This window comes from Salvelinus fontinalis, chromosome 38, assembly GCF_029448725.1.
Source record: "Salvelinus fontinalis isolate EN_2023a chromosome 38, ASM2944872v1, whole genome shotgun sequence".
In the NCBI taxonomy this organism is placed as follows: Eukaryota; Metazoa; Chordata; class Actinopteri; order Salmoniformes; family Salmonidae; genus Salvelinus; species Salvelinus fontinalis.
Window position 1 is genome coordinate 21,241,181 of NC_074702.1, and position 27,675 is coordinate 21,268,855.

Consider the following 27,675-nt stretch of genomic DNA (forward strand, 5'->3'; position numbering starts at 1 on the left):
GTGTGTGTGTGTGTGTGTGTGTGTGTGTGTGTGTGTGTGTGTGTGTGTGTGGTTACTCGGGGGAGATACTGTATATGGGCACAGCTGATTCAATAGTCCAGGTTCTGGGTATCATTGCTGGCGTTTCTCCTAGCTCTTGTTACTAGGTTAGGGAAGAATGGATAGTCCAGGTTCTGGGTATCATTGCTGGCGTTTCTCCTAGCTCTTGTTACTAGGTTAGGGAAGAATGGATAGTCCAGGTTCTGGGTATCATTGCTGGCGTTTCTCCTAGCTCTTGTTACTAGGTTAGGGAAGAATGGATAGTCCAGGTTCTGGGTATCATTGCTGGCGTTTCTCCTAGCTCTTGTTACTAGGTTAGGGAAGAATGGATAGTCCAGGTTCTGGGTATCATTGCTGGCGTTTCTCCTAGCTCTTGTTACTAGGTTAGGGAAGAATGGATAGTCCAGGTTCTGGGTATCATTGCTGGCGTTTCTCCTAGCTCTTGTTACTAGGTTAGGGAAGAATGGATAGTCCAAGTTCTGGGTATCATTGCTGGCGTTTCTCCTAGCTCTTGTTACTAGGTTAGGGAAGAATGGATAGTCCAGGTTCTGGGTATCATTGCTGGCGTTTCTCCTAGCTCTTGTTACTAGGTTAGGGAAGAATGGATAGTCCAGGTTCTGGGTATCATTGCTGGCGTTTCTCCTAGCTCTTGTTACTAGGTTAGGGAAGAATGGATAGTCCAGGTTCTGGGTATCATTGCTGGCGTTTCTCCTAGCTCTTGTTACTAGGTTAGGGAAGAATGGATAGTCCAGGTTCTGGGTATCATTGCTGGCGTTTCTCCTAGCTCTTGTTACTAGGTTAGGGAAGAATGGATAGCTGGTGCTGCCTGCACCAACATCTTTGAAACCAATCGACCAATAAAAGCTCTTTGGTTTAAATCTATATGTGTTAATCTACTGGCAATGGGAAAAGAATAACTGGACTTGGTAAGGTCACGGTAAGATCCAAACACAAGATTTTGATACAAAGCTTAATTCACGATAGGAAAATACCAAATAATTTTCTCCTGAACCACAGCAGTATCCTGCATGTTCCGCTCCATAAATAACTCCTATTGGGTTAATGATCCATTTCCTCTGATATGGAAGACATATCAAATAACCACGCTGGGTTCTCTCCAGCTTGGCACACAATGTTTCCACAACGTCAGTTTGGCTGTGTGTACGCTGGTTTGTTGTGACCATGACCAGATTTGAACACATCATTCTAATTTCCTTCTTGTGTATTTCACTCATTTTTTCACTTCTTCCCTCTTTTCTGGGTTGTAAGAGAGCCCTCCTCCTCCTGCCTTCTGACAGTTAGGGAAGGGGTGATTTAGACCAAATTGATTACTTTTTATAGCGGGGAGAACATAAAATGTTGAAATGCCACAGACCGTGAACAATTTATTATCCAGGCAAGGAGGACTCTCCAGCTTTTTTCCCTTTTCACTCATTTGCATATTTTTTATTCTTTTGATCCCCCTTCTCCCTCTTCCTCTGTTTCCATCACTCGCTCTTTCTCTCAAACTGTTATGCTCTCTCCCTTACTCACTCTCCTCCTCTCTCCCTTTGTCTCTCTCTCTCTTGCTCTTCCTTACTCACCTTGTCTTCCTCATTCCCTCTCATCCTCTCTCTCTTCTCCCCTTTTCACTCCCTCCCTCCCCCCTCTCTCTGTCGACTGCTGTGCACATGTTATACTTGGCTCAGTGTACACAGAGAGCTGGTGGAAACCTGCCTCTCTTATGCTTCAACTCGTCCAATGTGTGTGTGTGTGTGTGTGTGAGATTTACATCTTTATGTCTCCCTCTCCAGTTAAAAACCAACAAATAAACAGAATTAGTTCTCCTGCGGCCTCTCCACCTGTCAACACCTCACACCCCCCCCCCCCCCTGACCTATTCACTGAATAACAGTCACTCCTAAGGACTGGCCTGAGATCTGTTACATCTCAGCCTCTAGTGTTGGACATTAGCATTGGGATTAGGAAAGCCGTTCCTAGATCAGGGTTTATGGGGCAGTGGACTAAAGGCCAATTTGGATAAAAAGGCAGTAGATTATTTCAAAAATAAGGGAATAGGTATCCATGATTTATTGTCTACTTAAAATATTTGAAAATATCAGTAATTCAGTGCAGTGAGTCGTGTTAGTGAAGTGTGGAAATTATATTACAATTTCAAACAAAAAAAGTATAGTCGGAATATTTGATTTCAAAAGTTGTTTGGATTTCATCGTTTCACATTGCAGGGAGTTGCAGCAGCATAGTGTAGGAGTGAGGCCAGTGTGTGTGTGTGTGTGTGTGTGTGTGTGTGTGTGTGTGTGTGTGTGTGTGTGTGTGTGTGTGTGTGTGTGTGTGTGTGTGTGTGTGTGTGTGTGTGTGTGTGTGTGTGTGTGTGTACAGTTGAAGTCGGAAGTTTACATGCACTTAGGTTGGAGTCATTAAAACTTGTTTTTCAACCACTCCACAAATTTCTTGTTAACAAACTATAGTTTTGGCAAGTCGGTTAGGACATCTACTTTGTACATGACAAGTCATTTTTCCAACAATTGTTTACAGACAGATTATTTCACTTATAATTCACTGTATCACCATTTCAGTGGGTCAGAAGTCTACATGCACTAAATTGACTGTGCCTTTAAACAGCTTGGAAAATTCCAGAAAATTATGTCATGGCTTTAGAAGCTTCTGATAGGCTAATTGACATCATTTGAGTCAATTGGAGGTGTACCTGTGGATGTATTTCAAGGCCTACCTTCAATATCAGTGCCTCTTTGCTTGACATCATGGGAAAATCAAAAGAAAAAAAATTGTAGACCTCTTCAAGTTTGGTTCATCCTTGGGAGCAATTTCCAAACGCCTGAAGGTACCACGTTCATCTGTACAAACAATAGTACGCAAGTATAAACACCATGGGACCATGCAGCCGTCATACCGCTCAGGAAGGAGACACACTCTGTCTCCTAGAGATGAACGTACTTTTGTGTGAAAAGAACAACAGTCACAGAACAACAGCAAAGGACCTTGAGAAGATGCTGGAGGAAACAGGTACAAAAGTATCTAATATTCACAGTAAAACAAGTCCTATATTGACATAACCTGAAAGACCGCTCAGCAAGGAAGAAGCCACTGCTCCAAAACCGCCATAAAAAAGTCAGACTACGGTTTGCAACTGCACATGGGGACAAAGATGGTACTTTTTTGAGAAATGTCCTGGTCTGATGAAACAAAAATAGAACTGTTTGGCAATAATGACCATCGTTATGTTTGGAAGAAAAATATGGTTTGCAAGCCGAAGAACACCATCCCAACCGTGAAGCACGGGGGTGGCAGCATCATGTTGTAGGGGTGCTTTTCTGCAGGAGGGACTGGTGCACTTCACAAAATAGATGAAATCATGAGGAGGAAAATGATGTGGATATATTGAAGCAACATCTCAAGACATCAGTCAGGAAGTTAAAGCTTGGTCGCAAATTGGTTTTCCAAATGGACAATGACCCCAAGCATACTTCCAAAGTTGTGGCAAAATGGCTTAAGGACAACAAACTCAAGGTATTGGAGTGGCCATCATAAAGCCCTGACCTCAATCCCATAGAACATTTGTGGGCAGAACTGAAAAAGCATGTGTGAGCAAGGAGGCCTACAAACCTGACTCAGTTACATCAGCTCTATCAGGAGGAATGGGCCAAAATTCACCCAACTTATTGTGGGAAGCTTGTGGAAGGCTACCCGAAATGTTTGACCCAAGTTAAACAATTTAAAGGCAATGCTACCAAATACTAATTGAGTGTATGTAAACTCCTGACCCACAGGGAATGTGATGAAAGAAATAATAGCTGAAATAAATTATTCTCTCTACTATTATTCTGACATTTCACATTCTTAAAATAAAGTGTTGATCCTAAATTACCTAAAACAGGGAATTATTACTCGGATTAAATGTCAGGAATTATGAAAAACTGAGTTTAAATGTATTTGGCTAAGGTGTATGTAAACCTCTGACTTCAACTGTATATGTGGGTGTGCGTGTGACTGAGGTCAAGGGCACTTGACTGTTTGTGTTTGCCATGGCAGCTGTGGGGCTTTAGCTGTGTGTTGGTTTAAGATGATCTGATTGGCTCAGGGTGTATAAACTGCCATGTAAGCCCTCTCTGTAACATCCACACACACAACAGGGCTGCCTCTAACGCTGGTCTACTGGGCTCCTACTGGGGAACAGATGTCGCTGCAACTCACTGTCACACTGCCCACAGCATGGTGCTGAGGTCACACACACAAACCCCCCTAACCATCCATAGGCTTCCCCTGAGCTCCAGGTAGATGTCTGAGAGAGAGAGCGAGAGAGCGAGAGAGAGAGAGAGAGAGAGAGAGAGCGCTAAGAGGTCCGCCAGTCAGTCAGTCAGTCAGCCAGACAGGTCGAGTTTGAGGAGGAAGCAGCCTCTAGGCTCTGGGGGACCACATGTCCACTCTGCTTGGAAAGGCCACAGAAGGTCAACTTTACATGTGGATGACGGGAGACACACACACTAATTATCAGACATCCCCCCCCCCCCCCCCACACACACACAGAAAACCAAGTTCATATCTCTAACACACACACTAACCGAGCGACCCATAAATTACAGTGTGGTATTCTGGCAAGCCAATTCTGATATTTTTTTCACAAATTGGTCCTTTGACCAATCAGATCAACTCTTTTGCCAATAATTGGGCTGCCTGTGTAAACACAGCCTCTGAGGTAAGAGAGGTCCCTATGTGAGTGACAACTGGTCTCTCTTTGGCGATAGAACTGTACTCCCTCCCACCCTAGTACTGTCCTCCCACCCTAGTACTGTCCTCCCACCCTCCCGAGTACTGTCCTCCCACCCTCCCTAGGGCAGTACTAGGGAGGACAGTACTAGGGAGGGAGGGAGGACAGTACTAGGGAGGGAGGGAGGACAGTACTAGGGTGGGAGGGAGGACAGTTCTCGGGTGGGAGGACAGTACTAGGGAGGGAGGACAGTACTAGGGTGGGAGGGAGGACAGTACTAGGGAGGGAGGGAGGACAGTACTAGGGAGGGAGGACAGTACTAGGGTGGGAGGGAGGACAGTACTAGGGTGGGAGGGAGGACAGTACTAGGGAGGGAGGGAGGACAGTACTAGGGAGGGAGGGAGGACAGTACTAGGGTGGGAGGGAGGACAGTACTAGGGTGGGAGGGAGGACAGTACTAGGGTGGGAGGGAGGACAGTACTAGGGTGGGAGGGAGGACAGTACTAGGGAGGGAGGGAGGACAGTACTAGGGTGGGAGGGAGGACAGTACTAGGGTGGGAGGGAGGACAGTACTTGGGTGGGAGGGAGGACAGTACTAGGGTGGGAGGGAGGACAGTACTAGGGTGGGAGGGAGGACAGTACTAGGGTGGGAGGGAGGACAGTACTAGGGTGGGAGTGAGGACAGTACTAGGGTGGGAGGGAGGACAGTACTAGGGAGGGAGGGAGGACAGTACTAGGGAGGGAGGGAGGACAGTACTAGGGAGGGAGGGAGGACAGTACTAGGGTGGGAGGGAGGACAGTACTAGGGAGGGAGGGAAGACAGTACTAGAGAGGGAGAGAAGACAGTACTAGGGAGGGAGGGAGGGAGGACAGTACTAGGGAGGGAGGGAGGGAGGACAGTACTAGGGAGGGAGGGAGGGAGGACAGTACTAGGGAGGGAGGGAGGGAGGACAGTACTAGGGAGGGAGGGAGGGAGGACAGTACTAGGGAGGGAGGGAGGACAGCACTAGGGAGGGAGGGAGGACAGCACTAGGGAGGGAGGGAGGACAGCACTAGGGAGGGAGGGAGGGAGGACAGTACTAGGGTGGGAGGGAGGACAGTACTAGGGAGGGAGGGAGGACAGCACTAGGGAGGGAGGGAGGACAGTACTAGGGAGGGAGGGAGGGAGGACAGTACTAGGGAGGGAGGGAGGGAGGACAGTACTAGGGAGGGAGGGAGGGAGGACAGTACTAGGGTGGGAGGGAGGACAGTACTAGGGAGGGAGGGAGGACAGTACTAGGGAGGGAGTACAGTACTATGGTGGGAGGGAGGACAGTTCTCGGGTGGGAGGACAGTACTAGGGAGGGAGGGAGGACAGTACTAGGGAGGGAGGACAGTACTAGGGTGGGAGGGAGGACAGTACTAGGGAGGGAGGGAGGACAGTACTAGGGTGGGAGGGAGGACAGTACTAGGGTGGGAGGGAGGACAGTTCTAGGGTGGGAGGACAGTACTAGGGAGGGAGGACAGTACTAGGGTGGGAGGGAGGACAGTACTAGGGAGGGAGGGAGGACAGTACTAGGGAGGGAGGGAGGACAGTACTAGGGAGGGAGGGAGGACAGTACTAGGGAGGGAGGGAGGACAGTACTAGGGTGGGAGGGAGGACAGTACTAGGGTGGGAGGGAGGACAGTACTAGGGTGGGAGGGAGGACAGTACTAGGGTGGGAGGGAGGACAGTACTAGGGAGGGAGGGAGGACAGTACTAGGGAGGGAGGGAGGACAGTACTAGGGAGGGAGGGAGGACAGTACTAGGGAGGGAGGGAGGACAGTACTAGGGTGGGAGGGAGGACAGTACTAGGGTGGGAGGGAGGACAGTACTAGGGAGGGAGGGAAGACAGTACTAGAGAGGGAGGGAGGACAGTACTAGGGAGGGAGGGAGGACAGTACAAGGGAGGGAGGGAGGACAGTACAAGGGAGGGAGGGAGGACAGTACTAGGGAGGGAGGGAGGACAGTACTAGGGTGGGAGGGAGGACAGTACTAGGGAGGGAGGGAAGACAGTACTAGAGAGGGAGAGAAGACAGTACTAGGGAGGGAGGGAGGGAGGACAGTACTAGGGAGGGAGGGAGGGAGGACAGTACTAGGGAGGGAGGGAGGGAGGACAGTACTAGGGAGGGAGGGAGGGAGGACAGTACTAGGGAGGGAGGGAGGGAGGACAGTACTAGGGAGGGAGGGAGGACAGCACTAGGGAGGGAGGGAGGACAGCACTAGGGAGGGAGGGAGGACAGCACTAGGGAGGGAGGGAGGGAGGTCAGTACTAGGGAGGGAGGGAGGGAGGACAGTACTAGGGTGGGAGGGAGGACAGTACTAGGGAGGGAGGGAGGACAGCACTAGGGAGGGAGGGAGGACAGTACTAGGGAGGGAGGGAGGGAGGACAGTACTAGGGAGGGAGGGAGGGAGGACAGTACTAGGGAGGGAGGGAGGGAGGACAGTACTAGGGTGGGAGGGAGGACAGTACTAGGGAGGGAGGGAGGACAGTACTAGGGAGGGAGTACAGTACTATGGTGGGAGGGAGGACAGTTCTCGGGTGGGAGGACAGTACTAGGGAGGGAGGGAGGACAGTACTAGGGAGGGAGGACAGTACTAGGGTGGGAGGGAGGACAGTACTAGGGAGGGAGGGAGGACAGTACTAGGGTGGGAGGGAGGACAGTACTAGGGTGGGAGGGAGGACAGTACTAGGGTGGGAGGGAGGACAGTACTAGGGAGGGAGGGAGGACAGTACTAGGGAGGGAGGGAGGACAGTACTAGGGAGGGAGGGAGGACAGTACTAGGGAGGGAGGGAGGACAGTACTAGGGAGGGAGGGAGGACAGTACTAGGGTGGGAGGGAGGACAGTACTAGGGTGGGAGGGAGGACAGTACTAGGGTGGGAGGGAGGACAGTACTAGGGAGGGAGGGAGGACAGTACTAGGGAGGGAGGGAGGACAGTACTAGGGAGGGAGGGAGGACAGTACTAGGGAGGGAGGGAGGACAGTACAAGGGAGGGAGGGAGGACAGTACTAGGGAGGGAGGGAGGACAGTACAAGGGAGGGAGGGAGGACAGTACTAGGGAGGGAGGGAGGACAGTACTAGGGAGGGAGGACAGTACTAGGGAGGGAGGGAGGACAGTACTAGGGAGGGAGGGGGGACAATACTAGGGAGGGAGGGAGGACAGTACTAGGGAGGGAGGGAGGACAGTACTAGGGAGGGAGGGAGGACAGTACTAGGGTGGGAGGGAGGACAGTACTAGGGAGGACAGTACTAGGGAGGGAGGGAGGAGAGTACTAGGGTGGGAGGGAGGACAGTACTAGGGAGGGAGGACAGTACTGGGGAGGGAGGGAGGACAGTACTAGGGAGGGAGGACAGTACTAGGGTGGGAGGGAGGACAGTACTAGGGAGGGAGGGAGGACAGTACTAGGGAGGGAGGGAGGACAGTACTAGGGAGGGAGGGAGGACAGTACTAGGGAGGGAGGGAGGACAGTACTAGGGAGGGAGGGAGGACAGTACTAGGGAGGGAGGGAGGACAGTACTAGGGAGGGAGGACAGTACTAGGGAGGGAGGACAGTACTAGGGAGGGAGGACAGTACTAGGGAGGGAGGACAGTACTAGGGAGGGAGGACAGTACTGGGGAGGGAGGGAGGACAGTACTAGGGAGGGAGGACAGTACTAGGGTGGGAGGGAGGACAGTACTAGGGAGGGAGGGAGGATAGTACTAGGGAGGGAGGGAGGACAGTACTAGGGAGGGAGGGAGGACAGTACTAGGGAGGGAGGGAGGACAGTACTAGGGAGGGAGGGAGGGCAGTTCTAGGGAGGGAGGACAGTACTAGGGAGGGAGGACAGTACTAGGGAGGGAGGACAGTACTAGGGAGGGAGGACAGTACTAGGGAGGGAGGACAGTACTAGGGAGGGAGGGAGGACAGTTCTAGGGAGGGAAGGAGGACAGTTCTAGGGTGGGAGGACAGTACTAGGGAGGGAGGACAGTACTAGGGTGGGAGGGAGGACAGTACTAGGGAGGGAGGGAGGACAGTACTAGGGTGGGAGGGAGGACAGTACTAGGGTGGGAGGGAGGACAGTACTAGGGAGGGAGGGAGGACAGTACTAGGGAGGGAGTACAGTACTATGGTGGGAAGGAGGACAGTTCTCGGGTGGGAGGACAGTACTAGGGAGGGAGGGAGGACAGTACTAGGGAGGGAGGACAGTACTAGGGTGGGAGGGAGGACAGTACTAGGGAGGGAGGGAGGACAGTACTAGGGTGGGAGGGAGGACAGTACTAGGGTGGGAGGGAGGACAGTTCTAGGGAGGGAGGACAGTACTAGGGAGGGAGGACAGTACTAGGGTGGGAGGGAGGACAGTACTAGGGAGGGAGGGAGGACAGTACTAGGGAGGGAGGGAGGACAGTACTAGGGAGGGAGGGAGGACAGTACTAGGGAGGGAGGGAGGACAGTACTAGGGAGGGAGGGAGGACAGTACTAGGGAGGGAGGGAGGACAGTACTAGGGAGGGAGGGAGGACAGTACTAGGGAGGGAGGGAGGACAGTACTAGGGAGGGAGGGAGGACAGTACTAGGGAGGGAGGGAGGACAGTACTAGGGAGGGAGGGAGGACAGTACTAGGGTGGGAGGGAGGACAGTACTAGGGAGGGAGGGAGGACAGTACTAGGGTGGGAGGGAGGACAGTACTAGGGTGGGAGGGAGGACAGTACTAGGGAGGGAGGGAGGACAGTACTAGGGTGGGAGGGAGGACAGTACTAGGGTGGGAGGGAGGACAGTACTAGGGAGGGAGGGAGGACAGTACTAGGGAGGGAGGGAGGACAGTACTAGGGAGGGAGGGAGGACAGTACTAGGGTGGGAGGGAGGACAGTACTAGGGTGGGAGGGAGGACAGTACTAGGGTGGGAGGGAGGACAGTACTAGGGTGGGAGGGAGGACAGTACTAGGGAGGGAGGGAGGACAGTACTAGGGAGGGAGGACAGTACTAGGGAGGGAGGGAGGACAGTACTAGGGAGGGAGGGAGGGAGGACAGTACTAGGGTGGGAGGGAGGACAGTACTAGGGAGGGAGGGAGGACAGTACTAGGGAGGGAGGGAGGACAGTACTAGGGAGGGAGGGAGGACAGTACTAGGGAGGGAGGGAGGACAGTACTAGGGAGGGAGGGAGGACAGTACTAGGGAGGGAGGGAGGACAGTACTAGGGAGGGAGGGAGGACAGTACTAGGGAGGGAGGGAGGACAGTACTAGGGTGGGAGGGAGGACAGTACTAGGGTGGGAGGGAGGACAGTACTAGGGAGGGAGGGAGGACAGTACTAGGGTGAGAGGGAGGACAGTACTAGGGTGGGAGGGAGGACAGTACTAGGGTGGGAGGGAGGACAGTACTAGGGTGAGAGGGAGGACAGTACTAGGGTGGGAGGGAGGACAGTACTAGGGAGGGAGGGAGGACAGTACTAGGGTGGGAGGGAGGACAGTACTAGGGTGGGAGGGAGGACAGTACTAGGGTGGGAGGGAGGACAGTACTAGGGAGGGAGGGAGGACAGTACTAGGGAGGGAGGGAGGACAGTACTAGGGAGGGAGGGAGGACAGTACTAGGGTGGGAGGGAGGACAGTACTAGGGTGGGAGGGAGGACAGTACTAGGGTGGGAGGGAGGACAGTACTAGGGTGGGAGGGAGGACAGTACTAGGGAGGGAGGGAGGACAGTACTAGGGAGGGAGGACAGTACTAGGGAGGGAGGGAGGACAGTACTAGGGAGGGAGGGAGGGAGGACAGTACTAGGGTGGGAGGGAGGACAGTACTAGGGAGGGAGGGAGGACAGTACTAGGGAGGGAGGGAGGACAGTACTAGGGAGGGAGGGAGGACAGTACTAGGGAGGGAGGGAGGACAGTACTAGGGAGGGAGGGAGGACAGTACTAGGGAGGGAGGGAGGACAGTACTAGGGAGGGAGGGAGGACAGTACTAGGGAGGGAGGGAGGACAGTACTAGGGTGGGAGGGAGGACAGTACTAGGGTGGGAGGGAGGACAGTACTAGGGAGGGAGGGAGGACAGTACTAGGGTGAGAGGGAGGACAGTACTAGGGTGGGAGGGAGGACAGTACTAGGGTGGGAGGGAGGACAGTACTAGGGTGAGAGGGAGGACAGTACTAGGGTGGGAGGGAGGACAGTACTAGGGAGGGAGGGAGGACAGTACTAGGGTGGGAGGGAGGACAGTACTAGGGTGGGAGGGAGGACAGTACTAGGGTGGGAGGGAGGACAGTACTAGGGTGGGAGGGAGGACAGTACTAGGGTGGGAGGGAGGACAGTACTAGGGTGGGAGGGAGGACAGTACTAGGGTGGGAGGGAGGACAGTACTAGGGTGGGAGGGAGGACAGTACTAGGGTGGGAGGACAGTACTAGGGAGGACAGTACTAGAGAGGGAGGGAGGAGAGTACTAGGGAGGGACGACAGTTCTAGGGAGGGAGGACAGTACTAGGGAGGGAGGACAGTTCTAGGGAGGGAGGACAGTACTAGGGTGGGAGAACAGTACTAGGGAGGGAGGACAGTACTAGGGTGGGAGGGAGGACAGTACTAGGGAGGACAGTACTAGGGAGGACAGTACTAGGGAGGACAGTACTAGGGAGGGAGGGAGGACAGTACTAGGGAGGGAGGACAGTACTATGGTGGGAGGGAGGACAGTACTAGGGAGGACAGTACTAGGGAGGACAGTACTAGGGAGGGAGGGAGGACAGTACTAGGGAGGGAGGACAGTACTAGGGAGGGAGGACAGTTCTAGGGAGGGAGGGAGGACAGTACTAGGGAGGGAGGACAGTACTAGGGAGGGAGGACAGTTCTAGGGAGGGAGGGAGGACAGTACTAGGGAGGGAGGACAGTACTAGGGAGGGAGGACAGTACTAGGGAGGGAGGACAGTTCTAGGGAGGGAGGACAGTTCTAGGGAGGGAGGACAGTTCTAGGGAGGGAGGACAGTTCTAGGGAGGGAGGACAGTTCTAATAATTCAAAAGATTGCTCAGAAAACCAGGTGTTTTAACCAGCGTATGCTTACTTGATTTTGATAAGCAGAGTAAAGTCTATACATGACAATTGCATAATCTGCCTACTGCCATAATCAATTTAAAATTGAATTATTCGTGTGCATGTAAACAGACAATGAGTTGAATCAGGTGAGTTTGTCCAGGGAACAGAAATGTGTGCTGTCGGGGGTACTGGAGGACTGGGGGACCGGAGGACCAGGGGACCGGAGTTGGGAAACAGTGCTGTAGGCTACATCCACAGTACTGACATACTTACATAACACCTATGGACATGAACAGCAGACTTTGTTCAGACAGCAGAGAACACAAGACTGCATTCCAGTGGTTAGAACTGGGTGGCTGCTTTAATCCATGTCTCTGTTGAGTGACGACAGTATATAAAACCTCACTGAGATGAGACGTACTAATTGGGGGGAGGGAATTGAACAGGCAAGTGTACAAGTGTGTGTACTTGTTTATAGAAACACTACCACCTACGCACGCACAGACAGACGACAGGTAGCCTAGTGGTTAGAGCGTTGGGCCAGTAACCGAAAGGTTGCTGGATCGAATATCCGAGCTGACGAGGTAAAAATCTGTCGTTCTGCCCCTGAACAAGGCAGTTAACCCACTGTTCCCTGGTATGCCGTCACTGTAAATAAGAATTTGTTCTTGACTGACTTGCCTAGTTAAATAAAGACACACACACACAGAGAAACAGTCAAAACACTGGGTTACCCAGACCCAGTGCTTCCAAGAAACCTCCTTTCCTTCCACGAGACAGTGTCACACACACACACACCCCAGACAGACACACATTGCTATAAACATCAGCACATAACTCCCCTCACCACAAACTATGGAAAAATAGCAGCGCGTGTGTGTGTGTGTGTGTGTGTGTGTGTGTGTGGAGAGAGAGAGACAGGGCCTCTATCAGAGGAAGTTTCCCTACAAACTCAACAGAGAGTAACCGTGTCTCTGACGGTTCGTTGTGTGAGATAGAAAGTGATTGTTGTTCAGAGAGCTCATACTTACCAGCTTGACATTGTCCATGTGTTGGGAGTGTGTGCCAGTGTGAGACACACGTAACACATCCCGCCCCCCCCCCCCCCCCCCCCCCCCCCCCCCCCCCACACACACACCACACACACAGAGTGAGATGTGCTGACCTGTCCTGCAGTAGGGCTGCGGTGGGCAGGATCAGGATGGGGCAGGAAGAGGGATTAAGACAGAACAATGGACGGCCAGGCTTCAACACAGGAAGTGATTGTAGAGGGGACAGAGTGGATCTAGCGCACTACATTACACTCAACCCTTACCCACCTCTACCAGCACGGACAATAACCCTGATCTCAGTATATGTGTGTGTGTCTGTGTACATACCACAAAGTCCCCATGAGTCAGTAGCCTGTGTGTGTGTGTGTGTGTGTGTGTGTGTGTGTGTGTGTGTGTGTGTGTGTGTGTGTGTGTTTGTGTGTGTGTGTCTTACAAAGGTCATTGAAGTGGGTAAGTAATAGTTGTGTGTGGCGTCAGTTTCAGAGTAAGAGACTGGGCCAGGTCAAGGAAGAGAGCATGTCAAGGAAGCTTTGGTAAGAACATGCATGAGTGTGTGTGTGTCCGTGCAGATTCTCACAGAGCCCTCTGTCCCAGACACTGGCCCATGGCAGCCGGCCACAGAGAGAGAAGGGAACCTCCCCAGTGTTTTCCTGCCAGCGTTTCCCCAACGTTCTCCCTGCGTCACTCTTAGGTTGCCTCTTTGGTTTGCACAGTTGGCGCTCGTCAGATCTAATTAATTAACACAATTAAAGCCATGTGCCGACAAGGCCTGCCATCCACACGGCTCTTGCTTGGCACGTGTGTACGTGTGTGTGTATGCGTGTTGGGTCGGAGTTTATGTGCTGTGTGTATGTGAAAGTGTGTGTGTGTGTACGTGTGCATGCGTGTTGGGTCGGAGTTTATGTGCTGTGTGTATGTGAAAGTGTGTGTGTGTGTACGTGTGTATGCGTGTTGGGTCGGAGTTTATGTGCTGTGTGTATGTGAAAGTGTGTGTGTGAACGTGTACCTGGAAATGGCTCTCATTTCCATGGCTCAATATTTGCCATGGGGCACAGCCCAACCTTTACAGGACTAATGAAGGAAACTAATCATGTCCACTGTGATCACACACAATGACAACTCTGAGAAGAGAGAGGAAGGGGAGGGAGAGAGGAGCTAAGGGAGAAGGAGGGAAAGTGCATGGGAAATTGTGGAAGATGAGAAAGTGTGCAAGGGAGGCAGTGGGAAAGAAAGGAATGGGCACAGAGAGAAAGAGCATATGAAAGAGATAGAGAGTTAGCAGCGGTCCAAAGAGGCTGATATTTTGAACACTCCCCAATAGAGCTTTTTACTCCATGAACATTGACCTTATTGGGTCCCCATGGTGATGGGGTCGTACTGTAAAACCACACTCTCCACATCTCAACTGGCCTCCTGCTTTGGACCCTCACTATTTTCCTCTAATTCTTTCTACTCCTTTCTGTTCCCTCCCTTCCCCTCCTCTGGTCCTAAACACATCTCAATGTCAACACATTGGCCTTGGCCAAGGCACCAGGGCAATACAGAGGTTGCTGGTGAGGCTTTGGGGGCTCGTTGGGGTGTTGAGGATATTGGACCAGCGGGGTGTGGGTGTGTGTGTCTGCAGAGAATTGTGTTATAGCAAGTGACAGCTGACGATTACCCACCACCTAACCCCTCACCCCTGACCTGCTCTCTGCCCCCCCGTACAAATTGACACGTCTCCTCTCCTAAACCAGGATGGCCAGACTGACGTTGCACATCACACACACACACACAGTTACGTCAGATGGAAAGGGGCTTTTAGAGAAGATAGAGCTGGAAAGAGACGTTTAGAATTTAGAATGAATGGTGAAAGAAGGACATACTGACAGAGAGATAAAGGAAGACTGAAACTAGAGAGACTACACAAAGGTCTGGTTAGAGAGAAAGAGAGCGAGAGAAACTTGAAGAGATTGGAGAAAGAAATAACATGTGTTAACCATTGCCGGGGCCGTTCCCGTGAGCAGTGGTGTACACGGCACACTTAACGGCCCAGCTCTGGAAAAGTATACTTTACAATTCATTGCTTCCTTCTCGCAAAAATTAAAAGGTCTCCTGTTAAAAGCACAACTTGTCAAACGAAAGCAGCTTTTATTACAGAGCAAACTCCCGCCCCTGCCTCTGTCTAGGGCCTACTTCCCCACAAACTTGTTTTATTTAGAAAAGGGATACTCCACACATGGGAACCCAGAGTGGGTAAGTGTGTGTGTGTGTGTGTGTGTGTGTGTGTGTGTGTGTGTGTGTGTGTGTGTGTGTGTGTGTGTGTGTGTGTGTGTGTGTGTGTGTGTGTGAGAGAGAGAAATATTGTGTGCACACACATGCGAGTGTGTAGACTCACACCGGGACTCACTTTTAACAACAGGTATCCTCAACACAACCCGTTACAGCAGTACAACATTCTTCAGCAGAATGGCTGAACCTAGTGACCTTTGGGATCCTATTGAATGTACATGCTGCCCGGCACTGGAAGTGTTTCGCAGACTGGAAACCCTCCATCCGAACCAAACATTCCCAAAGGAAGCGCATTCATTCATTCAAGGAGATTCCCTGAGGCTACAGCGCAAACAGACACTCCAGGACAAACACTGTCTCCTTCCCACATGCTAGCTAGCCGACCGGGATTCAGGGTAATAAGAGGCACATCTGTGTTTCCACCTCTGAGGGAATGGCTGCTGATGGTTATCATGGTTACCACAGCTCCTGGTCTCTCCCCGCTCTCTGAGTTCCCGGGAATACTGGAGTTAATGGGATTTTAATGGGATGTGTGGACAAAATTGGATAGATGTCACGATTTGCTCTGATAGAGGGCGAGAGAACAGCATGGGATTAAACTCTGAATGTTTTGACCAAAAAAAAAGAGGACAAATAAGAAAACCAGCTGAAAAAACAATGTGAAACGGGCCAGAGAAGGGGCTGTGATTGGGCAACTGATGGAATCTGAGATTTGATTGGTTGATTGTTAGGTAAAATGTAAGAGCCTACTCTTAAAATCTTGCTATGTGGACTATTTACAGATGTAGGATTTTAATTTGAGCCAGTTCGCTACAGCAGGAAAATAATCCTGCAGCAACAGGAAATGTGAATTATTATGTGGATTATAATTCATGTACTTTTTTGGGGGGTAGATACATTTTTCGTAAGAGAAAATCAAGTCTGAAATTTCTAAGTAAAAATTACAAACTTCACAAGCCTTTTTAACCCTCAAATACACTACATGTTTTTACATTTCCTACATTGCAAGAAAGTTATCCTGCAAAACGGGGGATCAAATTAAGATCTTACTTTGTGCATATCTATTGAACAGGAAGTCAAAGTAAGAGTCAGGGTCTTGATTGGCTGATAGATAATAAAGAATTCTCTTCGATTATAATCACAGTTGGGTATATCCCCCCCAAGCAGACACATCGACGGCCCTGAAAGAACTTCATTGGACTCTATGTAAACTAGAAACCACATATCCTGAGGCTGCATTTATTGTAGCTGGGGATTTTAACAAGGCTAATCTGAAAACAAGGCTCCCTACATTTTATCAGCATATCGAATGCGCGACCCGGGCTGGTAAAACCCTGGATCATTGTTACTCTAACTTCCGCGACGCATACAAAGCCCTCTACCGCCCTCCTTTCGGAAAATCTGACCACGACTCCATTTTGTTGCTCCCAGCCTATAGACAGAAACTAAAACAGGAAACGCCCGTGCTCAGGTCTGTTCAACACTGGTTTGACCAATCGGATTCCACGCTTCAAGATTGCTTCTATCACGTGGACTGGGATATTTTCTGCATAGTGTCGGACAATAACTTTGATGAATACGCTGATTCGGTGAGCGAGTTTATTAGCAATTGCATCCGTGATGTTGTACCAACAGCGACTATTAAAACCTTCCACAACCAGAAACTGTGGATTGATGGCAGCATTCGCGCAAAACTGAAAGTGCGAACCACTGCTTTTAATCAGGGCAAGGTGACCGGAAACATGACCTAACACAAACAGTGTAGCTATTCCCTCCGCAAGGCTATCAAACAAGCTAAGCGTCAGTATAGAGACAAAGTAGAGTCGCAATTCAACGGCTCAGACACAAGAGGTATGTGGCAGGGTATACAGTCAATCACGGACTACAAAAAGAAAACCAGCCACGTCGCGGACCATGATGCCTTGCTCCCAGACAAACTTAACAACTTCTTTGCTCGCTTTGAGGACAATACATTGCCACCAACATGGCGCGCTAGCAAAACCTGCAGGCTCTCCTTCACTGCAGCCAACGTGAGTAAAACATTTAAACGTGTTAACCCTCGCAAGGCTGCCGGCCCAGACAGCATCCCTAGCCGCGTCCTCAGAGCATGCGCAGACCAGCTGGCTGATGTGTTTACGGACATATTCAATCAAATCCTTATCCCAGTTTGCTGTTCCCACATGCTTCAAAAGGGCCACCATTGTTCCTGTTCACAAGAAAGCTAAGGTAACTGAGCTAAATGACTATCATCCAGTAGCACTCACTTCCGTCATCATTAAGTGCTTTGAGAGACTATATTTGAGGGACCATATCACCTCCACCCTACCTGACACCCTAGACCCACTCCAATTTGCTTACCGCCCCAATAGGTCCACAGACAATGCAATCGCAATCACACTGCCCTAACCCATCTGGACAAGAGGAATATCTATGTGAGAATGCTGTTCATCGACTAGCATCGACTAGCATCGACTAGCATCGACTAGCATCGACTAGCATCGACTAGCTCAGCATTTAACACCATAGTACCCTCCAAACTCGTCATTAAGCTCGAGCCCACCCTGTGCAACTAGGTCCTGGACTTCCTGACGGGCCGCCCCAAGGTGGTGAGGGTAGGAAACAACATCTCCACCCCGCTGATCCTCAACACTGGGGCCCCACAAGGGTGCATTCTCAGCCCTCTCCTGTACTCCCTGTTCACCCATGACTGCGTGGCCATGCACGCCTCCAACTCAATCATCAAGTTTGCAGACAACACTACAGTGGTAGGCTTGATTACCAACAACGACAAGACGGCCTACAGGGAGGAGGTGAGGGCCCTCGGAGTGTGGTGTCAGGAAAATAATCAATGTCAACAAAACAAAGGAGATGATCGTGGACTTCAGGAAACAGCAGAGGGAGCAGCCCCCTATCCACATCGACGGGACAGTAGTGGAGAAGGTGGAAAGTTTTAAGTTCCTCGGCGTACACATCACGGACAAACTGAAATGGTCCACCCTCACAGACAGCGTGGTGAAGAAGGCGCAGCAGCGCCTCACACACTTTTACAGATGCACAATCGAGAGCATCCTGTCGGGCTGTATCACCGCCTGGTACGGCAACTGCTCCACTCACAACCGTAAGGCTCTCCAGAGGGTAGTGAGGTCTGCACAACGCATCACCGGGGGCAAACTACCTGCCCTACAAGACACCTACACCACCCGATGTCACAGGAAGGCCAAAAAGATCATCAAGGACAACAACCACCCGAGCAACTGCCTGTTCACCCCGCTATCATCCAGAAGGCGAGGCCAGTACAGGTGCATCAAAGCTGGGACCGAGAGACTGAAAAACAGCTTCTATCTCAAGGACATCAGACTGTTAAACAGCCATCACTAACATTGAGTGGCTGCTGCCAACATACTGACTCAAATCTCCAGCCACTTAAACATTTTTTGTGGGATGTAATAAATGTATCACTAGTCACTTTAAACAATGCCACTTTATATAATATTTACATACCCTACATTACTCATATGTATATACTGTACTCTATACCATCTACTGCATCTTGCCTACGCCGTTCGGCGATCACTCATCCATATATATTTATGTACATATTCTTATTCATTCCTTTACACTTATGTGTATTAGGTAGTTGTTGTGAAATTGTTAGATTACTTGTTAGATATTACTGCACTGTCAGAACTATAAGCACAAGCATTTGTCTACACTCACATTAACATCTGCTAACCATGTGTATGTGACAAATAACATTTGATTTCATTTGAAGATCTAGTGGGTGGGAGACGAGTGACATCACCCTTTATGGTTCGAGGCGCATCGATAACGTTTTCATGACAACAGGTCTCACAACAGGTCTCACAACAGGTCTCACAACAGGTCTCACAACAGGTCTCACAACAGGTCTCACAACAGGTCTTGAACAAAGACGCAACATTCTCAATACAGTCTCTCAACGGTCTAAAACACCCCAGTCCTACATTAGTAGAAACCTTTTGCACTATTTGCAATGTAATTTCTCAAAAGTCGCACAACGGTCTCAAAAACTCTACATTTCACTGCAGTCTCACAGAAGTCTTGCGGTTGTCTCCCAATGTCCACAAAATCTCCTGACATTCTCCCAGCATGCCGACAACATCTCTCAACATCAACACAACCCAATCCGGTAGCCGGCCTGCCTGACTGCCCGCATGTCTAGAGCACTGTCGTCAACTCCATCATAAGCATTAGCCGCGTGGGTCTAAACATAACCCATTACGTAAAGCAGGACAGAAACATTAGGGAAACATTACAACACCAAGGCCAGCCAAGAGTTCAAAAATATCACAGAGCGAAGCTGTGTTAAACACATGGAAAGCGGCAGCATTGATATGGAGTTGCTAACACGTCTACTGTAGCAGTAGCTCACTGCTGCCCAGAACACGATCTATTGGTTACATCCTCCTGTACTTCATAAAGTGATGCTTAAAGGCTTACACAATTTAAAGACTGTACAACCATCTACAGTATCCCATCACAAACATCGTCTGATGACGAATATACTGACAGACGGATGACATTGTAACATCTGTAGCACTATCTAGTGGTTGTGGACACAGACATGCAGACAGACAGTCAGACAAAGACAGAAACAGTCAGACACGACCAGAAAGCTGGTATCCTCTTCTATCCCAAAGCGTGGATGCTTCCAGCAGCCCCTGGGCTCGCTCTCTGACCCCCACTACGCAGGCGATGCTGCTCCTGAGTTTACACATGCTCACACATACCATAAACACACTTACACTTGGACAAAACACACACTTTATCTGTAAGAGTCTTCACAGATGGGAAGGTGTGTTTGTGTGTGTATGACGTGGGGGTCTGGCATCGAAGGCCTCTCGATTCCCTACTCAGCCCCCATTAATAAAAACACAAGCATAAAACAGACCCAAATTCCCGCTTCCAAATACGCCTGCCTCCGCACCCCCCCCCCCCCCTCCCTTCCAGAAAGCTGCCTGCACAAGCGTTTGGCCCCCCCATGCCGGGCAGTGATCCATGGGTCATATACTTTGGTCACAGCCTTGGAGACACAGTGAGGGGATGAGGAAAACTGTTCCAGGGCCTGTAGTATGAGGAGAACAGTCAATGTCTGGTCACAGGAGACACAGTGAGGGGATGAGGAAAACTGTTCCAGGGCCTGTAGTATGAGGAGAACAGTCAATGTCTGGTCGTAGAAGACACGTGTCAAATAACAATCACTTCTGAGTAATAGGAGTGTAACACGTCAGCAAAAGGATAATAATATGGGGCAAACCTCGTGGCCCTGTACTTGCGGTAGCTGGTAGATGACTGTAAGGTAATTGAATGGTGGGGTCTGAGGCAGCAGTAGAGGCATGTGAATGGGATGATGCTAATGGCTAATAGCTGTATTGTGTGGCTGCTGACCGGAGACTGACTCGGAGGGGTAACTGGGTTTGGGCTGAGCCCTCAGAGGAGCTGACCTTATAAACACACCACCATCCTCCTCCTCTCTATGATGGAGGGAACGAGGAAATAAAGGGAGGGGGACTTTCAGTGATCCACTGTTTAATAAAGTACTGCTTCAGTGAAAGTTAAGAGGGCATGTTGGTGACATGTCACTGTAGACCGGGACTGATCATTGAAATGAACCCAGTCTTCCAGGAACACAAGTTAGCATCATTCCTCTTTTAATATATTTGTGTCTCAGCTACCATACACTCTGTTAGCAGTTTTGATTGAACGGGGCCCAATGCCTCTCTCTCTAACTGTGTGTGTGTGTGTGTGTGTGTGTGTGTGTGTGTGTGTGTGTGTGTGTGTGTGTGTGTGTGTGTGTGTGTGTGTGTGTGTGTTATAGGTGGCGTCCCTGTGATCCCAGGTGGGCCGTGGGGAGGAAAGAAGAGAGAAGACACTCTCCCTTTCATCTCTCTTTCATCCAGGCCGCTAGAGAAGAGAGGGAGAGCGAGCAGCGACACAGTTCTATCCAAGACACCTTTTGAAGCCTTTCAACTGTACTAGAGGTGCTTCCTGGCTCCCATGCACCCTAACAAGGGGGTTGGTTGGAGCCTAATTACCTTTAAGTCTGCCACAGGTAGGAGAAGGTGTGTGTGGTTTGTCTACTGTGAAAAAGGAGGGAGGTAGAGGTGCAAGTTGATCTGTTCATTTAGCCCCTTCTGCTTTCGCCTGTGTGTTGTGTGTTGTGTGCTGTGTGCGTTGTGTGTTGTGTACTGTGTGTTGTGTACTGTGTGTTGTGTACTGTGAGTTGTGTACTGTGTGTTGTGTACTGTGTGTTGTGTACTGTGCGTTGTGCGTTGTGTGTTGTGTACTGTGTGTTGTGTACTGTGTGTTGTGTACTGTGTGTTGTGTACTGTGTGTTGTGTACTGTGTGTTGTGTACTGTGTGTTGTGTGTTGTGTGTTGTGTGTTGTGCGTTGTGTGCTGTGTGTTGTGTGCTGTGTGCTGTGTGCTGTGTGTTGTGTGCTGTGTGTTGTGTGCTGTGTGTTGTGTACTGTGTGTTGTGTACTGTGTGTTGTGTACTGTGTGTTGTGTACTGTGTGTTGTGTGCTGTGTGTTGTGTGCTGTGTGTTGTGTGCTGTGCGTTGTGCACTGTGTGCTGTGTGCTGTGTGCTGTGTACTGTGTGTTGTACTGTGTACTGTGTGTTGTACTGTGTACTGTGTGTTGTACTGTGTACTGTGTGTTGTACTGTGTACTGTGTGTTGTGCGTTGTGCGTTGCGCGTTGTGTGTTGTGTACTGTGTGTTGTGTACTGTGTGTTGTGCACTGTGTGTTGTGTACTGTGTGCTGTGTGTTGTGTACTGTGTGTTGTGTACTGTGTGTTGTGTACTGTGCGTTGTGTACTGTGCGTTGTGTACTGTGTGTTGTGTACTGTGTGTTGTGTACTGTGTACTGTGAGTTGTGTACTGTGTGTTGTGTACTGTGTGTTGTGTACTGTGTGTTGTGTACTGTGTGTTGTGTACTGTGTGTTGTGTACTGTGTGTTGTGTGTTGTGTGCTGTGTACTGTGTGTTGTGCGTTGTGTGCTGTGCGTTGTGTGTTGTGTGCTGTGCGTTGTGCGCTGTGTACTGTGTGTTGTGTACTGTGTGTTGTGTACTGTGTGTTGTGTACTGTGTGTTGTGTACTGTGTGTTGTGTGTTGTGTACTGTGTGTTGTGCGTTGTGCGTTGTGTACTGTGTGTTGTGTGCTGTGTACTGTGTGTTGTGTGTTGTGTGCTGTGTACTGTGTGTTGTGTTGTGTGTTGTGTACTGTGTGTTGTGTACTGTGTGTTGTGTGCTGTGTGTTGTGTGCTGTGTGCCCCCACCGTACTGGAAATTCTCTCTGAGTTCATATATGTAAATTAGTTTGGATGTCCATCTCTTTCCACGTCTCTCTCACACTCCCTGATGGGCGGTAGTTTGGTTGTAAGAGGGACATGCCTGGACAGAGCGCCTTCTCTCTCTAGGTCCAAACCACACAGTTCCATCCTCTGAAGATTTCCATTACAAACAAAACTAATTAGGGATTATTTCCGTTTTCTGTTATGACGTTTGACAGTGGGAGGACAGGGGAGGCACAGAGAGAGAGAGAGAGCGAGAGAGAGCGAGAGAGAGAGCGAGAGAGAGAGAGCGAGAGAGAGAGAGAGAGAGCGAGAGAGAGAGCGAGAGAGAGAGCGAGAGAGAGAGCGAGAGAGAGCGAGAGCGAGAGCGAGAGAGAGACACAGAGAGAGACAGACGCCCCTCAGGTGGGCTATAAAGCCCACAGGACGTTCAGACAGACAGATACCCGTTGCCAGTGGTAAACCCCAGGCAGCCCATCCACCCCTGGAGCATGGCATGGTATGGCATGGTATGGGGATCTGATTGATAGGTTGTTTGGAGAAGATGGGATTCAAAAAAGAGGAGGAAGAGGATGGAGGATAATTCAGACGGGAGCAAGACATGAATCAGGTAGCATCACGAAGACAATTACACTTTCAAAGACACTTGGCTGTCACCAAGTCATCATGTAGGCTATCCACTATTCAAGTAGCACTATGAATCCAAATGTAAAAAAATCAAATAAATCCTGTGGTTAGCTCTATTCTGTTTATTTTTATACAAATAAAACTCCCTAGTCCTTGGCGATGACAAGCATACCCATAACATGATGCAGCCACCACCATGCTTCAAAATATGAAGAGTGGTATTCAGTGATGTTTTGTGTTGGATTTCCCCCAAACTTAACGCTTTGTATTCAGGACATAGCATGTATTTCTTTGCCACATTGTTTTGCAGTTTTACTTTAGTGTCTTAAAGTAGTAAATGACCTACTGCTGTCCTCTGACCGTGGTTATGTCTTTATTCTCGTTCTCTTAGATTTAAGTGCTGGCACCTTTGATCATGCTATCCTCATTAAGAGGTTAGAAGACTTGGTTGGTCTACGACACAGGTGTCAAACTCATTCCACGGAGGGCCGAGTGTCTGCGGGTTTTCGCTCCTCCCTTGTACTTGATTGATGAATTAACATCACTAATTAGTTAGGAACTCCCCACACCTGGTTGTCTAGGGCTTTATTGAAAGGAAAAACCAAAAACCTGCAGACACTAGGCCCTCCATGGAATGAGTTTGACACCCCTGGTCTACGAGGACAGATTCTTAGCTGGCTAACAAATTATACCTTTCCGAGCAGTAGCAATTTGTTCAGCTGGGTGATAATCGTAAAGTTCCAAGGTTGGATTTGGCATTCCTCAAGGTTCTGTGCTTGGAGCCCTTTTATTTTCACTACACATGCTAGCCTTGGGTAATGTCATCTGTAAGCACAACATGCATATTCATTGCTATGCTGATGACACTCAGTTGTATTTATCAGTTAAACCAAACAATGTTTTTTTTCACTTGGGAAATAAAACACCAAAAATCTTAATTTGATGTAAAATTGAGCGACTAAGATCTCCGACAAAAACGTCAAAATTAATTGCAGGTTTCTTGAGTTATCTAAGAATAATTCTGACTATTTTGAGGAAGTGTATACTGACTACAGGGTCTCAACATAGACAAATAGTACTATTGCTGCTTTTTTCTTGTTATTCAAGCAAAGATCTTTTAAGGGAGTATACAAGCACACTCGTTCGGTTCGCCTAGCCGTGTTTGGAACCGAAGCATGCGGAAGGCTTAAGTCATATACATGAAAAGCCATCACATGGCCTCCCCAATACAACACTGAATCATGGCGTAACCACTTCACAGAGTCTTACCTCAGTGTGTGTTGAGTGGTGGTCTGTGTGGTATTCTCTCTCATTAGGGTTAACAGAGGAAATGCACGTATTTTGTTTGTTTGTTTTTCCTCTGTGTTTTTGGTCTGGTTCTTTTAATTGGCTTGCGGAATGGATTTTTAATTGCACTGCATCCCTTTTGTGTGCAAGTGACGGGCATTTGATCTAGCGGTCTGAAAACATGTATGTTGTTCAATTGTATCTGGGTGTGATCGAGCGTGTTGATGTAAATGCATGTGTCCAGAGTATGTGTGTGGGCTTTATGTAGAGGAAGTGTGTGTGTGTCTGAGTGTGTAGAGTGTATGTGTGTGTTCTTAACGATCCCCAAGCGTCGTCTGTCTGTGTCTCCCACACCTCCTTAGTGAGGCTCAGCTCATTAGCGGCGACGCCTGGGTGGATTAACCACACAGAAAGGCACATGGACTGCCGACACACACACACACCACATCTGCTCACTTCCAACCACTTATGTTTAGTGCTCCTCAAAGCCATCCAACGTCATCTTAGAAAAGACAAACATGGAGTTGTGCTCAATTCAAACCAGGAGTGTCTAAGTGGAGAGAGCAGTGCAGTGTGGGCAGCAGTCTCCTCTCACATCCATCAGCTACAGAAGGAGCTATCAGTCTGTTGCATTCATTTATTCAATTAAGTCTCTATTTCCTCAACATGGGAATTTAATGCGCAATTCCCTTCTGTCTGTCTACGACTGATGATTGTTTATCTGAGACACACACAATGGGTCAAGACAAATTATGTTTGGAAATCAAACAGAAAAAAACGTCCCGTTCTGAGGGTGGAAAACACTGTGCCTTTTCATCCTCAGTTACAGCAGTCAGTCCAACTACAGCTTTAATTCATTCGATTAAAAAACTATTTGAAGCACCCCCCCAAAATCTAAACATTGATAATGACCAGTAAAATTGCAATTCGCCAGCTATTAGAGCCAATCAGGGAGGGAGGGATGGAGGGAGGAGATGGAAGAGAGGAAAGAGAGAGAGAGACATCGAGCCTAATATGAGACCAGCATCAGCCCGATCTGAACACAGCATAAGAACAGCCCCAGCAGACATGAGACCAGTCATATACAGTACGAGCTAAAGAAGGGTGAATCACAAGTTAAGGATGAGCTTTCCACACCCAGGGTCTGAGTTTGTATGTGTCCATCCCTTGACATACCTGTCTTGGACTTGACTTTCTTGGATGGCTGTTTCTTTTTGATGAACTTGGCGGCAGACTCCTGTTGCAGGGGCGGCTCCTCCATGTCCGCAACAGCCTCCGCGATTGGCTCACAGCCCCCTGAGTTACAGGAAGAAGAGCATGATCAACAGCCAATCACAGAGACTGAATCCCATCATGAGATATACAATGAGTGCACAAAACATTATTTACATGATGCTCTTTCCATGACATAGACTGACCAGGTGATTCCAAGTGAAAGACTTGATCCATTATTGATGTCACTTGCTAAATCCACTTCAATCAGCTTAGATGAAGGGGATTATTAAGCCTTGAGACATCAAATCAAATGTATTTATAAAGACCTTTTTACATCAGCAGATGTCACAAAGTGCTTAAACAGGAACCCAGCCTAAAAATCCAAAACAGCAAGCAATGCAGATGTAGAAGCCCGGTGGCTCCCTAGAAAGGCAGGAACATAGGAAGTTACCTAGAGAAGAACTAGTCTCTGAGCGGTGGCCAGGCAGAGACAGGGCCAGGTTCATCACTCCAGTGCCTTGCCGTTCACCTTCGCACTCCTGGGCCAGACTACACTCAATCATAGGACCTACTGAAGAGATGAGTCTTCAGTAAAGACTTAAAGGTCGAAACCAAGTCTCTATCTCTCACATGGATAGGCAGACCATTCCATAAAAATATAGCTTTATAGGAGAAAACCCTGCCTCCAGCTGTTGCCTGAGAAATTCTAGGGACAATAAGGAGGCCTGCGTCTTGTGACCGTAGCGTACGTGTAGGTACAGTGGGGCAAAAAAGTATTTAGTCAGTCACCAATTGTGCAAGTTCTCCCACTTAAAAAGATGAGAGAGGCCTGTAATTCTCATCATAGGTACACTTCAACTATGACAGACAAAATGAGAATTTTTTCTCTCCAGAAAATCACATTGTAGGATTTTTAATGAATTTATTTGCAAATTATGGTGGAAAATAAGTATTTTCTTATTTACGAGTCCGTAATTTCCTTTATAATTATTATGATCTTGTGTATGTGTGGATTGTGTATGTGTGCCATTGAGAGGATGAAAGGGAAAGACAAAATATTTAAGTGGCTTTGAATGGGGTATGGCAGTAGGTGCCAGGTGCACCGGTTTGAGTGTGTCAAGAACTGCAACGCTGCTGAGTTTTTCACACTCAACAGTTTCCTGTGTGTATCAAGAATGGTTCACCACCTAAAATTCATCCAGCCAACTTGAAACAACTGTGGGACGCATTGGAGTTAACATGGGCCAGCATCCCTGTGGAACGCTTTCAACACCTTGTAGTCCATACCCCGATGAATTGAGGCTGTTCTGAGGGCAAAAGGGGATGCAATTCAAAATGTTTTGTACACTAAATGTTACATACACAACTCAAACCTGTGTGTAAAATCTTTCTCTGGAATATCAAGTTGTATCAAAATGTATCAAATGTGTAATAAAACTGTTGATCTTTAGCTGCCCTTTTTCAAGTGACAAAGTCTCAGTAATTATCAGATGTGGTTATGTAAGAACTTCCTTTTCTACCAGGGCCTACAAATGTCAATATTATTGTGTGTGTGTGTGTGTGTGTGTGTGTGTGTGTGTGTGTGTGTGTGTGTGTGTGTGTATGGAATGTGTTTGTATGTATGTGGACATGTAGGTGTTGCCTATGTGTTGTGTGCGCTGGGGGTGTCAGAGTGAGACCCCCTCCAAGAGTATCTATCGGCTCTTCAATACCAAGGATGAACGAGGATTAGGGACCTCCTAGGGTCTATGAATCAGACCCCTTGTCTCTCCCTCTCACCTCGCCTCTCCTCCCCGCTCTACCTCCCCCACCTCTCCGTCTAACCCCCAATCCCAAGGGCTTGTTTCATTTTTCATGCCACTTTCATTTTACATCCTCAAAACACACCGTCTGAGCTGGCAGTGGTGTGTGTGAACGTGTGTGTGTTAGTCTGGGTATGTGGTTAAGTATGCAAGCGTTCATATGTGTGTGTGTATTTAAAATGCCTTATACCTCTTGGCAGATGACCCTAATCCCTGTCTAATGTTTATCCTATGCTATAAAGCCAATCTTGTTCTGTTTAGTGAGCCCAATTGGCCGGGATGGCCCATGGGGTTACTCCGAGCTGAAAGGCAACAGGCAG

General features: G+C 49.2%; 1 protein-coding gene across 2 annotated transcripts in view; it reads right to left on the reverse strand.

The window, feature by feature from the left end:
- Positions 1-27,675, reverse strand: part of bbs9 (Bardet-Biedl syndrome 9) — a 187,687-nt gene that overhangs the window by 47,537 nt on the left and 112,475 nt on the right. For both annotated transcript variants that reach the window (XM_055904882.1, XM_055904881.1), the window contains one exon: positions 25,515-25,634. In XM_055904882.1, coding sequence (XP_055760857.1) covers positions 25,515-25,634 — 120 coding nt within the window. The remainder of the gene's footprint in view (positions 1-25,514; positions 25,635-27,675) is intronic.